The 16,287-nt window shown below is 50.4% G+C and overlaps 1 protein-coding gene across 2 annotated transcripts in view; it reads right to left on the bottom strand.

The window, feature by feature from the left end:
• The window catches only part of Shank2 (SH3 and multiple ankyrin repeat domains 2), a 445,228-nt gene that overhangs the window by 228,305 nt on the left and 200,636 nt on the right, over nucleotides 1-16,287 (bottom strand). For both annotated transcript variants that reach the window (XM_005351593.3, XM_005351595.2), the window contains 2 exons: nucleotides 11,083-11,252; nucleotides 5,846-5,959 (listed from right to left, as the gene is read on the bottom strand). In XM_005351593.3, the coding sequence (XP_005351650.1) occupies nucleotides 5,846-5,959; nucleotides 11,083-11,252 (284 nt within the window). The remainder of the gene's footprint in view (nucleotides 1-5,845; nucleotides 5,960-11,082; nucleotides 11,253-16,287) is intronic.

Below are 16,287 nucleotides of genomic sequence, written 5' to 3'. Positions count from 1 at the left end.
GACATGTGCATGTTTAACCTGGAAGTTCCAGCATGCTGTCTGCCTCACACATAGGCCTGCCGTCATGGGCTCCTCTGCTGCCAACTCCACGGGCTGATGTGTGAGCATAAGTGAGCGTGTGTAAACTGGGCCATGCTGCTCTCTCTCTCACGCACAGGAAGTGTGAATATGATGGTCATAATCCCCACAGGCCCTTGGCCATCATAAACCTTCCCAAGGCACATGAAGAAAGCCATCTAGAGCCACTCAGTAACCTCTGCAAGGGAAGTGTTCTGGTTAATTTTGTGCCAACTTGAAGCTGGTTGGAGTCAGCTGAAAGAAGGGAACCCCAATTGAGAAAGGGTCTCCATAAGATTGGGCTGGAGGTAAGCCTGAAGAGAAGTTTCTTAATTCATGATTGATGTGGGAAGGCCCAGCCCATTGTGGGTGGTGCCAGCCCTGGGCTGGTGGTCCTGGGTTTTATAGGGAAGCAGTCTGAGAAAGCCATGTGGAGCAAGTCAGTAAGCAGCTCCCCTCCATGGCCTCTGCATCAGCTCCTGCCTCCAGGTTCCTGTTCTGCTTAAGTTGCTGTTCTGACTTCCTTGATGATGAACAGCAATGCTGAACTGTAAGCTAAATAAACATACATCCACATACATAAAATAATAAAATTTTAAGATACAACAGAGCTACCATTTCGTTTTACTCTGCCTCAGCCTCTGACGACCGTCTTTACGTGACAGGAATGCACAGTCCTATTGACAGGGATAAAGTGCCCTGCATGCCCTTTCTTGGTGGGTTTAGTCCTTGAGCTATTTGCCTGTTCCACAGAATGTTCAAGAGCACTCTCGCTTTGCCATGCACAAAGACAAAGGGCTCCCACAGCTCAGACAAGGCTGACCTTGTGGGGAAAGAGCGAGCTGGCTGGAAACACCAAAACAATATTTGAACCATCTTTTGGATTCTATGCATATTCAAGGTCTGCAAATTTCTGGTATCCGGAAAAAAAGTCACAGAAAGTACTAACTATGAAAAGGGTAAAAAGGGACAAATTGGACTTCATTTAAAATTTAAAAACCTTCTCATTAAAAGACGCAATTAGAAAACAAAAAGGCAAGTCACAGACTGGGAGACACATTTCCAGCAGCCCTGACAGAACCCTGACAAGCAAGGGCTGTACAAGAAAAATCACCACAGGCCCAGCACGTGAGGTAAGAACTCCAGTCAGAAATGGCAAAAACCGAACAGATAGTGACCTCTCAAAAGAAGCCATGCATGTGGCAATCATGCAGAAGGGAGTTAACCACAAAAGCCACTGGGGAAATGCAGGCGACCCTCACAATAAGAAGCAACTTCACACCCACCAGGCTGCCATGGGAGACTGACACTACGAGAGGCTGACACCCCCAAACACTGGTGTTGAGGCACAGCACCAGGGAAGTCCCAGCACTGTTGGTGTAGGCATGAACCGGCCTGGTATATCAGACAATTATGACACTGTTTTTTCTTTCCTTCCTTCCTTCCTTCCTTCCTTCCTTCCTTCCTTCTTTCCTCTCTCTCTCCTTCCCTTCCTTCCTCCCTCTCTCCCTTCCTCCCTCCCATCCATTGATTTTACATGTAAGAACATATTTGTGTGTGCAAATATACATCTATACAGGGGGTACCCAGGTGCACATGCATGGAGAGACCAGAAGACAACTTCCAGTGTTATCCTCAGCAATGCTATCTGCCTGGCTTTTGAAGCAGTCACTCACAGGCCTGGAATTCGCCTACTGAGCTACACTGTCTAGCCAATGATCCTCTGTCTTTGCCTCCTCGGTGCTGTGATTACAGGTGTTGTTTCGTGGATTCTAGGGATGGAAATCAGGTCCACACAGAACATGCTACACTGACTGAGTTATTTCCTCAGCCACATATAACAGTTTCCTATGAAACTAACCATGATCCTATCTTGTGACCTAGCAGGTTGTCACCCAGGGAGGCAAGGAGAAGTGAGACCAGACATCTACAGTGAGACTTGTATGGCAATGCACCCAGCAGCTTAATTTACAGCAGCCTACACAGGGGAGCCAATCAGCGACCTTCAGGAAGGCAGAGAACCCTGCGTGCACACAGAAAACGATAAATAAGAGAATGCTACACAGCAACACGCAAGTGACCACAACGGGACACTGCAGACACTAGATGGATGAGTAAGTCCAGACTAGGCCTGGAATCCAGCAACAGACATAAGTCCTGCCTGGTGACAGGATTCAGGAAACTGCTGCTTTTGATAGGATGGCAGGGACAGCCAGACGGCTGCCAGGGAGAACGTTCCATCACTGACAAAACTCATGAGCGAATCAGTCTATACGGAGGGAAGATTTACAGCCAGGGGATTCGGCTCTTGCTCACTTGTCCCTGTTGCTTTGGGTCTGTGGCTACACAGCATGTCATAGGGAAGTCTGTTTATCTCATGGTAGCCAGGAAGGAAAGAGAGATTAAGGGGTGGGGCCCCAAAATTTCTGTCAAAGGCCATGCCTCCACAATGACCTTACTTCTTCCCACCTAGCCCTCCTCTTCCGTGTCCTAAAGGTTCTAGGGTTTCCCAATTAGAGCATCACAGGTTGAGGCTGAGTCTTGAGCACAAGAACTCTGTGGTAGGGACAGTCTAGAACTTTGTGGGTAGACAGTCTAGAACTCCGAGGGTGGGTAGTCTAGAACCCTGTGGGTTGGCAGCCTAGAACTCCGTGGGTGGGTAGTCTAGAATTCTGTGAGTGGACAGTCTAGAACTCTGTGGAGCAGTTCTAGACCTCTGTGGGAGACAGTCTAAATCTCAGGGGGGGCAGTCTAGAACTCTGTGGGTGGACAGTCTAGAACTCTGGAGGGGCAGTTCTAGACCTCTGTGGGAGACAGTCTAAATCTCTGGGGGACAGTCTAGAACGCTATGGGTGGACAGTCTAGCCCTCTAGTTGGGAAGTCTAGACCTCTATGGGGGACAGTGTAGAGCTCTGTTGGGGGGCAGTCTAGACTTCTGGGGAGACAGTCTAGACCTGTGAGGGGACAGTTTTGACATAAGCTAGAAGGCCGAGGAAAACACACATTTCTATGGATTATGCAGGTCAGAACATACTGAACCCTTTCTAGGCTCCATGTATATTACTGTATGCTCAACTACAAAAAAGAAATTACTAGAAAAATAGTCACAGTCTTAGGAGACACAGGGCAAACAAACCATGCTTATCTGCATTCTCCCACCTGGAAGCCCAGTCCGGTTCCACTCCCGTGAGTGCTGTCCCTATCCTCCCCTCTCCGAGGGATGCTGGCAGAATTCGTGGTCTGCTATGCTACAGAAAAGGTAATTTCAGTCACATTTGCCAATAGCCTCGGAGAGAAGGATGCTCTTCACCCACCCAAAAGATGCCCATGACCTAACTCCCAGAACTTGACATGTCACCCTATTGACACACAGACACTTAACCGGCAACTGAGGTTGCAGATGGACTTGGAGCTGCCTATTAGACAGCTTGGACCTTGCCTGCTGGGCCCTAAAGGTGACAGAGAGGCAGTGGGGGTGTGTCTGTGAGATGCAGCCAGAGAGTGGCCCCACCCACAGCTGCTGCCTCAGAAGTGAAAAGAGTCCACAACCAAGGATGTAGCCTCAAGAACTCAGAAAGTGGGAAAACAGATCCTCTCCCCTGAGGGATTCCGGAAGGAGCCAACCACACTGATGTCTTGACTGAAGCCAGGGGAGACCCCTGAGTCTCCTGACTTCCACACAGCATGGGGATGGATTTGTGCCACTGACGGATCTTAACAGGCAGGAAGCTATGTGATTTAACTCTTCCCATACTTTGTGAGACCTGGAGGTGGTGGCACTCAGAACAGGTGACACAGACTCACAAGACATCACTGCTCCATGAGATAGCTTGGGCAGTGCCAAGATCCACTCTGTGCTTCCAGACAGACCAGAATGTGAGGATGGTCCTCAGGGGGACCTTGGAGCCAGCACCAAGCCAGGCACACAACTCTGTTTGACCAAGGACACCACTGCGTGGATCTGAGCAGGAGCATGGAGCCCAACAAGGAATCCCTTCATCATCCCGAAAGTGCCTACCATGGGACAAGTATCAATCTGCTCTGTCTGGGGACACTGCCAGTGGAGCCCAAAGAGGCTGTAGTCTCTCCCAAGGTTGGCAGGCAGGTAGGTAGGGAAGGCTGCTCTTCACCTTCCAGCCTATTCTAAGCCACTATTCTCCAAAAGATGAAGAAAGTAGGATTGCCCAGTGACCCCTCGTGTAACCCCTAGGACTGCCCTGTTCAGGCATAGCTCAGTCAACAGTTCCAATGAAAAGCAGAGGTTGGGGTGATCCATTGTCTCTGAGGGTAAGCATGGGAGGGGAGGAAGAGATGTCCTCACTCCAAACAGCAGGGGTCCAAGGAGATAGGCAGTGAAGACAGGCCGTAGATGGGGCAGGACAGCCTGCTTTGCAGGAGGAAGGTGGAGCCAGAGCAGGTTGAATGGAGGTTAGGCACTAGGACAGATCAGTTGTTCTTTGGTGAGTAGTATTCTCGTGGCCCCATCCAGCAAAATGTGCTCCTGCCACCTGCTAACTGACTGCCTATCTGCCACCCCATACTACATCACTTCCAGTCTTGTGTTTCACGGTCTGGCTGGATGAGCTGGGGATGTAGCTCCGTAGACAGAGAGCTTGCTTAACATGCATGAGGCCCTGAGTCCAACCCTCCATTTCCAACACCATAGAGCCCTGGTAGTGTATACCTATTGCCCCAGCACATGAGAAGAGGAGACAGGAAGATCCGAAGTTCGAGATCATCCTAGCCAAATGGGGAATTAGAAGCCAGCCTGGGCTACGTGAGACTATCTCAACCAAACATAAGCAAGCAAACAAAAGGGCCTGGCCCAGGTCCAGTGTCAGATAATTCAGAATACAACCTAGCAGTTGCACTTGAGCAGCCCCTCAGGGAGAGGCTTAGGACACATGGACCCTACTGTCTCAAGGCCAAGTTCTCAGAGAAAAGCTTTCTGAGTAACCAACAGACTCTCCAAAGCCAGGTAGGCTTGAAGGAGCTCAAAGGCAGGGGGGTGCTTCACACAGCATGTGTTCCTAGACCCTCCCTGGCCCAGGCAGCCTGACCAGGACCCAGGGATTCCCTGTGGAGCATCAGATAGGGAACCTCTAAATGCTTCGTGAAGGGCACATCTGAGCCAAGTTCAGGGGTCACATTGACAACACAATATCTGCAGAGGCCATGTGGCTACTTTGGGGGAACATCTTATAAATGATCACAAGTCACCACGGAGTCTATGTTGTCCAAGACTCAGGTGCCTCTGCTTCTCCCAGACCTTTTCATATAAGTGCCCACTGGCACTGTGATCAGAGCAATCCTTTTCCATCAGAGCAAGGTTTTTAGGCAGGCAGGTTTGAGGAATGGCTCTAACGCATGATGCCAGGATAGCTTTGGCTGTGAACATTGTATGGTATCCCCTGGGGTCTGGAGAGCGCCGCTCATTAGTAGGGAATGACCTGTGTTTTAATACCTAATCTAGAGACAGAAAAAAAGACATTCACTCAACCTCAGAGACTCCTGAGGGTGACAAGGACATACACTCCAAGTTCATGTTCCAGGTTTGCACCAGATACGCAAATGACTGCCCTTTAACAGACCCTGCACACCAGCTTGTCCAGTGGTTCTGTTTAGATGACGCCCACTAGAATGGAACCAACCAAGCCATTTGCAAGGTAACAGAGAAGCCTTGGGTTTGGAACCTGGCCTTCCACAGTGTAGCCACAGCCACACCCTTGCCACACACTCCGGCCAAGCAGCCCCCATGATTGGGCCTGGCCCTGTGAGGCCGCCTTACCTGCCTGGCTGTCCCGGGGTTTGCACTGCACCTCCTCCACACACTCAGCCGGGAACCACCCGATATGGCCACGGGCGCTGCCTTCCCAGAAGCCGCCCTCGCCGATGCTCAGAACTAGAGGTAACAGAAAGGAGAAAGGTATCAGTAATGGGGACAGAATGAGACACCAGACAACAGGTAGAGCGAGAGAGGGCTTGCACTGCCAGCAGCTTGGCAGGTGAGTAGCCTTCAGAGAACACAGTGCCAAGGGATGGGCAGCCCAGGACATGAATCTCTCCCATCTTCTGGGTGATGGGGGAGAGTGAAGCCCTATTTTATTTCCTCCTTTGAGTGAGTGAGTGAGTGAGTGAGTGAGTGAGTGAGTGAGTGAGTGTGTGTGTGTGTACCAGGTGCTGGGGCATTGTTCCAAGGACCTCATAGTACCCTCTAGCTCCGTTAGAATAAAGATTTCAGTTATGAAGGCAAAGCTGGGATGACCTGTTGAGAACAGATATGTGTCGTCTGAATATGATTATGTGGAGGAGCTTGCTATCCTGTCTATACATCTTAATCTGCCTTGAAATTATTTGAGACTCCAGGCCCTATCGTGGAGAAACAGAGTTCCCAGCACAGGCATTTCTTCCTCATTATTTTGACCTTAAATGGCAGATAAAGATCTGCCCAGGCTGCAGATTTGAAAGAAACAGAACAGCAAACTCTGACTGTAAATTCTTGTCCAGTAATCTGAGGAAATGACCCAAATAAAAGAGACAAGCTATTTCCATGCTAACTGATACCATCATGTTTTCTTGAAGCAATTTCCTCGAAGTGTGGACTCACGGATGTAGCCTCTGCCCTCCAAACAGCTCAGCTAGAGGACAGTCAGCTTAGCCTCCCAGTTCTGGACCCAAGGACATCATCTTGGGGTGCGGCCCTGGGTGGAGGAGCTGGGTTATGCAGCGAGGCCTATGAAGACACCCTCATGAGCATACCTCAGAGCCTTCAGTGTGCCAACCCTGATGCTTCAAAGCACCCAGAAAGAAGTGAGATGCTAAGGTCGGACTGGCATCCTCTTCTGCCATGCTACACCTTACCTGTGCCATATGTGGCATGGCTTGTTTAATCACTATGTGCCTCAGTTTCCTCACTTGTTAGAGAGGAATACTGTTTAGCTCATGGTTCCACTGCTTGCTCTGGAGGAACCCTGAATTTAGCCGTGCGGGTGATTCCCCTCAAGCACAATCTGGGTATGGCGCACAGGATGAGGCCCACAGAAAAAGCAAAAGGCCAGTGAGTACAGGCCGGTGCATACAGAGGTTGACAGGCACCTCTGGCACTTTAGGATTTACCAGCTCTGCTCTTTGGGGGACAAGGAAACTACAGGATGCCAGGAGAGTCAGGTAAGATACACCTGTGTGGGAAAAGACAAGTCCATGTAAGAGTGGTATGCCTGTGAGGGTGTGTCTTATGGAAGGGGGTGTGTCTGTGAGGGCGTGTCTTATGGAAGTAGGTGTGCCTGTGAGGGTGTGTCTTATTTATGGAAGTGGGTGTGCCTGTGAGGGCGTGTCTTATGGAAGTGGGTGTGTCTGTGAAGGCATGTCTTATGGAAGGGGGTGTGCCTTTGAGGGTGTGTATTATGGAAGGGGGTATGCCTGTGAGGGCGTGTCTTATGGAAGTGGGTGTGCCTGTGAGGGCGTGTCTTGTGGAAGGGGGTGTGTCTTTGAAGGCGTGTCTTATGGAAATGGGTGTGTCTGTGTGGGATCAGGCACAGCTTGCCTAATAAAGAGGGAGTCAGGCTTGGCTTCCTTGTGAATCAATGACTTATTTCAGAATAGCAAAGTGTGTTCTCCTTGTTTAAGGCGATGTGTATAGATGAGGGAGTCTCCTCCACACAGCAGGCAAAGAAATTGCACTGGGCTCGAAGTAATGAATTTGGGCAGAAGAGTCTCATCTAGGCCAGACCTGGGGACAGATGACAAGCAGACTGGGAGGGCAAGCTTTAGAAGAACAGCTGCCTCTAAAGGCCCTGGAAGAGGTCAGGGAAGAGCCAGCACTTCTGACCAGAGAGAGGGCAGGATGACGACACTGCATGCCAGTCACCCCTCCTGAGGAAGGGGACACTTAGCGCCCAGAACCTTCTAGAAGGAAGGACCATTCTAACCTTACACCTACCCCAGCACAGTCCTTTTAGTCACTGGTGGGAGCACTTTCTACAGGTCCAGTCTCACTATCCAGACAACAGCCACCAGAGGAGGCTCCTCTCTATAGGTGTGCAGGGGTGGGGGTTCCCCTCCTAGCCTTGCCTGGGTGTGAAAACCAGCTAGGAGCATGGAGAAGTGAGAACCAGAAGGGTGACTGGGACACATCCAGGCCCAATCCACACATATGCCCCCTTCAGCTTGGATTTAGCCTGGATGTTCAGTCACCCTGACCTCCTGGACAGCCGGTTCTGCTGCCTTGAGGCTGCCTGTCCAGGACCAGCAGGGGCTGTATCCAGCTGGCTCCCAGTGCTACCCAGGCAATGATGACCAAATTGGGGGAAGTGCCAGGGACCTTTTTACTCCAGACATTGCCATGTCTGGCAATGGCTCCAGCTGCTTTGTACCTGAGAGAATGGCCACGAGAGGCACAGGCTGGGGAGGACAGGCTTGCCGGACAGAGGTGCTGGGAAGTCTTCAAAACCTGGGCTTCATGGGCCTCTGTGCCTCTGGCCTAACTCTGCCAGCTCCACATAAGTGATCTAAGGGTCACACAAGCCGTGGAGCTAGTGACACTACCAGCTCAGATGGAAGCCTCCCCCACGGCATCTCTACAATGCTCTTCTGCAATCTGCAAAGTCAGGAGATGTGAGGTGTGTCTTGAGAGGCCGCTGTACTGATGTGAACAGCATCTATCCAGAGCTATGGCTTCCAATGCACCTGCTATGTCGATAGGGTTAGAAATAGACTCTAGTCAGGGAGGGTCACACTGTAAGGGCATGTGCACGTGCATGTGAATGTGTGTGTGTTCATACAGATGTGCACTTGTGCATGAAGTGTATGTCTGGTTGTGTGGTTAACAGGAGGTGTCTTCTTTACTCACCTTCCTGCAGTACTTTTTGAGACAAGGTTCTCTCATGAAACCTGGGGCTCCCCAATTCTGATTGGCCAGGGGTGCCAGGATCTACCTGTCTCTGTTCCTCAAGAGCTGGGACTTCAGGTGCATGTTGCTGTACCTGACTTTTTACATGGGGACTGGGGAACCTGAACTCAAATCCTCCTGCTTGCCCAGCAAACAGTTTACAGCTGGAGCCCCAGCCCCAGCAAGGATGCTCTAAGTACCATTTGTGGTGGACCTGAGTGAACGCTACAGATGAAGTTGTCAAGGAGCCACCTGCCCAGCAGCCAGCACACTGCACCTGCAAAGTCTGCATCCCGTGTATTGCTGGTGAGTCTGACACACCGTGCGCCTGTTTTAAGATCAACCCACATCGCCGACTTGTACAGGATAAGGGCCTGGCCCATGGTGGGTGGTATTACAGAAATTTAGAACCATATCCCACATGAAGATTTTAATTCTTGCGTTAAATGACATTGGCACAGTCCAGGGACTTTATGGGCACAGTGAACAAGGATTCTATTAGACCCCAGAGTAGAGAACAATTCCAAAGCCTAATAACGCAAACAGCCACCATCAGGAGGGCCTAGCCCTTGCAGATGCACTCAGACTCTAGAGGAATGCTCCCTCGCTTCAAGAGCAGGAAGGGAGCTTTACCAGAGTCCCTATATCCCCAGCTCCATACTGGCCAGGGCAGCGTCCCACAATGAGGCCAGCAGTGTAGAGAAAAGCCCACGGTGTAAGAACTGGGAAGGACCAGAAAGTTGGAACTGGAACAAGACCCTGAAGACAGTGAGGACAGTCCATGCCAGGGAGAGGGCTGAGGTCCAGCACACAAATGAGAGTTACTGGGTAGGTGAATGAGGAGAACAAAGCATGTCCTTGAGAGAAAGGCGAAAGTGAACGGGAAGGGGGGTAGGGGGAGTATAGACATCCTGCATGTGCTTGCTGCTGGAATGATCACACTGGGATCTTTAACGCCGTGTGCACGCCAAGCCACGGTGCTGCTGTTGTAAAACAACACATGTAGCCAATGAATAGAAACCCCAGCAGAGTCCTAAGAAGGCGCCGCAATGAGAAAGAAGCAATTTAAAGCTCACGCACAAAAAGTGCAGAAAACATCATTTTTGAAATTATGAACCTCGCAGGAGGAATGAGATGGGGGAAGGGGGCTTCGGAGGAACTTGAAGTGAGACTTCAAGTTTACTTCTCCTTCAAGTAAGTGAACTTGAAGGAGAAGTGAACAGGGTACTAGGGACCTGTTAGAGGCGCAGAGGCACAGAGGCGTGGAAGCTGAGTTCCCCGGGCTGGGAAAGGATGGGGTACACACTCTCCAGAACTCCCCAGAACCTCACAATAGCCCCAGGTGAGTGCACAGACCATAGAGATTATGTATCATTAGCTGCGGGCTGAACAATGACCAGGTGGGGAGGGCAGGGTCAGAAGCCACCTGCCACCTCTACTTCATCTTGTGTCCAGTATTGGGGCCTGGGCCTGTTGGCCAATGAAAGGTCCGTCTTGCTCCACCTGTGAGTTTTATCTTCTGCTATGTGGCCCCTGGAGTCCCCACCTGCCTCTTCTCCAGGTCCTTCTGTGATCTTCAGCCACAGGCTTCAGTCACCAGCACCTCCTCTCTCCACACTTTACCATTATACACACTTTCCTGTCGTGCTTTATAGACTCTCCTCGCCTGTACAGGAGTGATCACCGGATCCCTAGGACTCCTGGGAGAATGTTGGGCTCCTCAGCTTGTTCACAAAAGTCCTCAGAGTTCTGTCTGGAGAATTCCTTTTACCTGGTTGATTTCCTCTGCTCATCAAACCTATGCCTATGCCACGGGCTGCCCCAATCCCACTTTCTCATGGGGTTTTCAGGCTGGAAAGAAACGTGACTCACTGGGCCCCAGTTTGGCTCTTCCCTGTACTTCCTACAATGGACCCAGGAGTGTGTGGGAATCTTCCATCCCTAAAGACCCAGTACTAGGGATACTGAATGACAGGGACCAGTGAGAGTCTCTCTGCTGTCCCAAGAGTCCACACTTCCCATAGCAGACCCTACTGAACTGAGGCCTTAGACTCTGACCTGACTTCAGAGGACTCACCACCTTGTTTCACAGAGGCAGAGAGGCCCTGCCTTCCCCAGAAGCAGAAGACAAGACTGACCTTTGACTCTGTCACCTCGATGAAGGGGGATCTCGCCGTCGACTTGGGGTTGGTATGGCTTGATGGCGACGAAGAGTCTCCCGGGCACCGCACTGTACAGCTTCCTCCTGGGCCCTGGGTACTCAAAGGTTGAGAGGGAGTCCTTGTTGGCACCAGGAGTGAAGGGCGACCTGAATCAGGCAGCAAGGAATAAAAGAGAAGAAAGTCACTCTTTGTCGGCCACAACCAATGCAATCTATAAACCCTGGGCTAAGAGTGGCCCTGCTGGTACCTGTGCGGCCAGATAGCAATGATACATGTGGGCCAGGGACAGCATCTGTGATGAAAAGACTCAAGAGGACCCAGCGGTTGTACTGCTGGGCACATCCCCAAGAAAGTAAAGCAGGGTCTCGAAGGGACATTCGCACCTCATGTCCCTTGCAGCATCATCCACAGCCCAGGTGGCCACAGATGGATGCTGGATGAACAGCTCACAACCACCCACGCAATGGAACATTATTCAGTCAGTAAAAGAATTTCTGACACTTGCCACAACAGGGATGGACCCTGGGGACATGATGCTTGACACAAGACCATAAGCTGTGTGAGTCCATCCCTATGTGGTCCCCACTGTCAGATCTATAGAGATAGACAGTAAGAGGGAGTGTCAGTGGCTCACAGAGAAGATGGAAGGTTCTGGAGATGCATGGTGAGAACGACTTCAGGATGTTGTGACCACAGAGCTGGGCACAGACACTAGAGAAGACAGGAAATCTTGTGAGGGTCTTACTACAGTAATGAAAGCATTCCAATTTACTGTGAGCATTGGTCACATTGGTTAGGACATACATAAAATCTTCCACCAAACGTGCTTATGACCATGGACATCCTTCTGGCCACTTTCTTACATCAGCAGTTTGTACTGAATTCATGTTCCAGGCCCATTTCCGCCCGATAGCAAGAATCCTTGCTCTTTACCAACAATGGGACGCAGAGGGTGAGGGTCCACACATGAGGCAACCTGTGGAGTCCTCACCTTGAGGCATAGTGAATTCCAATGGATGATGGACTGACTGTCACATGCTGGGGACAAGTGCTCACCCACGTCCTAAGCAGGGATTACCTCAAGGTGGCCTCCTGTCACTTTTTTGGACATAAACATGATCACATAAAGAAACATGCCAGGATGTCAGGACAAGATCCCAGAGCTTTAATGCCAGGAAGGCAGCACCTTCACAATGCTGGAACCTTCCAAGAGGGTACTGACCAAGGGAAAAGAGTGGACATTTAAAGCATTGGAGAAGGTTCCAAAACGAGAATAGGACTCCAAATCTCCAGCTCTGGTCTTTGAACCTAAAGACACTGTGGCCTCCAAACACACAGGAGTGGCTTTGAGCTCCGTGCAAGGAAAGGAAAGAGCCACTTAACACAAGGACCAGTGGAAAACGGGCTTGCAGGGAGTTTCTAGAAGCTGACAGGATGCTCTTTGATTAGCGAAGGTGAATTTCTGTCCTAGTTTCAGTTCTGTTGTGTGATAAAACACTCTGACAAGAAAGCACCGTGGGGGAAGAGGGTTGATGTGGTTTGTGATTCTGGGTCACAGTCTAGTACTGCAGGGAAGTCAAGACAGGAGCTTCAAACAGCTAGCACAACCCATCTAGTCAAGAGCTTAGAGAAATGAACACAGCCAGTTTCCTTCTCTCATCCAGCCTGGGATCCCAAGCCTAGGGAAGAGTGCCACCTGTGTCTCCCCACATCAAATAAGACAGTGAGAAGACATTCCTCACAGGCATGCCTACCCAGCCCTACCTAAGCAATCCCTTATTAAGACTGTCTTCCCAGCTGCCTTTTATGCCTTTTGCTCATGTGTATACAGGCCCTGTGGTTTGGGGTACTCTTACAGAACTGCAAAGGTGTGATCTGTTATATTTAATTGTACTTCTTATTTTATGTGGTCAATAACCCCTGGGTTCTTACTTTCCCAACTGGAATCACCATGAGATCCAGCCACTGGACCCTGGTGGATGTCTTCGAGGGACCAGATCTACATACTTGAAATTGGGGCTGTGGCACGTTAAATTTAGGACCTCACTTACAATGCTGATGAGGATGGATGGGGACTGAATGTTCAGGGCCTGGAGATATGCCTGGGCTCTGTGGATACAGTGGGAGGTGGAAGGCTGCGTGTAACTGGGGTCCTCCCCAGCAATGTACCCCCAACATGCTCAGGGTTTTCTAAATCATAACCACGGATGCAGTAATTATAGAATTCTGGAGGCAGAGGTACCTGAGGTACATTTTTTTGGGCCATGTGACCAAAAAAATGCCAAGGGTCAGGTGGAGATAGAGGACAGGGCACAACCTTAGCATCACCTCCTTGCATATCCTCTCCTTGCCTTGTCAGCCACATCTTGGGGCTTTGTGGATCCATCCATCAATATATCTATCTTTCTTTCCACATATCCATCCATCCATCCATCCATCCATCCATCCACTTACTAACATGGCCATCCACCACCCATCTACTTAGCCATTATCAACCACCTGTTCATCCACTCATCTGCCCACCTTTCTGCATAGCCCAATACCATCTTTTCACTCACACACACGATTTTGAAGAAACGTTGCTTGAAGCCCAGTTGACCCCCCTATTATCAGATACTGGACAAGTCAGTGAATCTCTTAAAGCCTCAGTTTCCCCATCATGAGTCATGATGAAAGTGAATCAATAAGAATCCACTCCATAGCATAGTGCTATGGCAACTGCAAACTGCAAAGCAGATTAACGGAGTGATGGGTACTCTAGCTAATGCAAGCCAGTGCCTGAATGTTATTCCAGACACAGAAGTCAACGTAAACACAGTCCTGGCTCTCTGTTTTCTAGTTCACTCAACAGACAGCTAGCTCTGAGCCCTCAGTCTGGAGGCCTGAGAAGTCTCCAAGAACAGGGGTAGGGGAATCATTGGTCTTGGACCAGGGTGAGCACACACAGCAAAAGGTTCACTGGTGATGGGTGGTCCCAAGAGGGTGTTGAAGCATCTTAATAATCACTATTAATTTGAATGTCATGAACTCTCCCGCAAGGTAGCAAATAGAAGCATTGAACCCATTTCTCAGATGGGATAGAGGTTCCACAAATAATGACCTTGCATGGAGGGAGGTCAGTGCAACCTTCGCATCCTGATGCTCTATCCTGTAGTGTAGTAAAAGACAGGAAAGATGGCACATCAAGGGAAGGTGTCTTATGAATGGTGCCTTCCTGCCCAGGGACCATGCTTTCCGTCGAGCTGCCTTGAGCAACAGTAGAGTCACAGCCCCTCTACAGCCCCAGGTAAGTGGCAGTCTCCAATGTGCAGGCCTGAGAGGCTAAGTTAGGACACACACAGTGTGAATGGTTCAGCAGTTCCCCAGCCCTGGCATCTGTGTTTCCTTCCTGTTCTGGCCAAGAGCAGCCAGATGGAGTACCAGCCGACTTGTTTTAGTCTGAGGGTTAGATTGCTGGAGATTCAGTACCAGAAAACCAACGTTCTGTTCTGGGGGTAACTGGGAAGGGTAAATTGGGCCATTTCCCAGCTACCCTGTGTGAACAGGAACTACCCACACACTGAGCTCTCTCCATTCATTCACTCCTCCATCAGTTGCTCATTCATCTATAACTTCCCAGGTGGCCCATCACAGGGCAGCACACACATCTGAGCACAGAAGACAGGAAAGGCCACACAGAGTGAACCAGAGCACACTCCAACCAGGCATGTTTCTGCTAAGACCAGGGTGACAACCAAAATCAAGGTTTGAGTGCCCACACCCTGTCTAAGCTAGGGTGAGGGTCAGGCAGTGCAACTGAGACCATGGAAGGTGTCTGAACGAACACGTGGCAAGTCAGAGACTTGGGCACCATGACTGGCAGTAGAGTGGGGACAGTGGGCCAAGGATGGAGGTGGGACATTCTATAAGGAGACAGGCACTGTGGTGGGAAGATGTGGGTGGGGTTGATGCGCAGAACCGAAGAAATCCAGATATGGCCAGGAAGAGTCATCGAGCAGAGGCTGAAACCAGTGTCTCTCAGGGAATGGGTTGGGATAATGGAGCTTGTAAGCGCTGCTAGCTGGGGCTTGGGCATAGCAGATGGCATATTCAGCACACAGGGGCTTGAGCACTAGCTTTGGATGGGCCACGTTACCCATCATTGCTATGCCTACGGACTGGACACGTGCCATCCTGCCATTTAGGACTCAGAGGAAGAAACACACCAAACCAGGAAGCATAGGAGGTTCATCCCAGGACCTTAGTTTGCCCTGCCTCCAGCTGCCCATCCCCAGGACTTGCCATCATTCAACAGGCCGAAAGACAGTGCTTCAGGAGGGGCTAGGATACAGGCGGGACAACCAGCCGTCAGTAGGCAGACTCACTGTATCTTTGAAGGTGAATAGAATGAGGGCTCACCCAACTTAAAGGTGGGAAGTGGGGTACCAGTACTGTGTTGACCATGGAGGAGTACCTCCTTTGTCTAGGTGGCTCTAGTTGGGTGGGAGAGGGTTCTGCCTGTGTATAAGGCCAGGTTCACCCCAAATCCAGAGCCCTTCACTCTATGATAATGGCTGCTCTGACCATGGGTTCTTTCCCATGTTTTCCCATTCTCTGCTGAACTTAAGGGGTCTCATCCCTTCTTGATACTCATGCATTTTCTATCAGATGACTCCAACCCTCCAGAGAGTAGCCCTAGCTATCCCCAGGTCTGAATCCCATCTTATGTGAAGCCAGTGTTGCTATCAACTTGTCTCCCTCCCGTGAAAGGTAGGGAACACACACATACACCTGCACACACACACACACAAACACAAACACACACACACACACACACAATATACATACCTGCACACGGGAAGTGCCCAGTGCAGAGGGCTTTAACTCCTGCACTCAGGTAGGTGTGGCCTGCCAGAGGAGCCATAGACTACTGCACTCTGCAGAATACACAAGAAGGGGTGTCTGGACCCAGAGTTCACAAGCAGCCAGGATGTGCCTGCCCTATGGAGATCACCCTTCATTGGGCCCCACCTACCCTAACCATAAACCTGGTAGTCTTATTGACATTGTATTGATGGTATCTGAGTGACATGCTACCACACATTAGCTGTGGGTGACAAGAAAGTGGCCAGGGAGAGCAGGGCTTAAATCAATCTCTCTCTCTCTCTCTCTCTCTCTCTCTCTCTCTCTCTCTCTCTCTCT

The sequence above is a fragment of the Microtus ochrogaster genome, chromosome 8 (assembly GCF_000317375.1).
Source record: "Microtus ochrogaster isolate Prairie Vole_2 chromosome 8, MicOch1.0, whole genome shotgun sequence".
Lineage (NCBI taxonomy): Eukaryota > Metazoa > Chordata > Mammalia > Rodentia > Cricetidae > Microtus > Microtus ochrogaster.
Note: the sequence above shows the minus strand (reverse complement) of the source record. Positions and strands in the feature narration are given on the sequence as shown.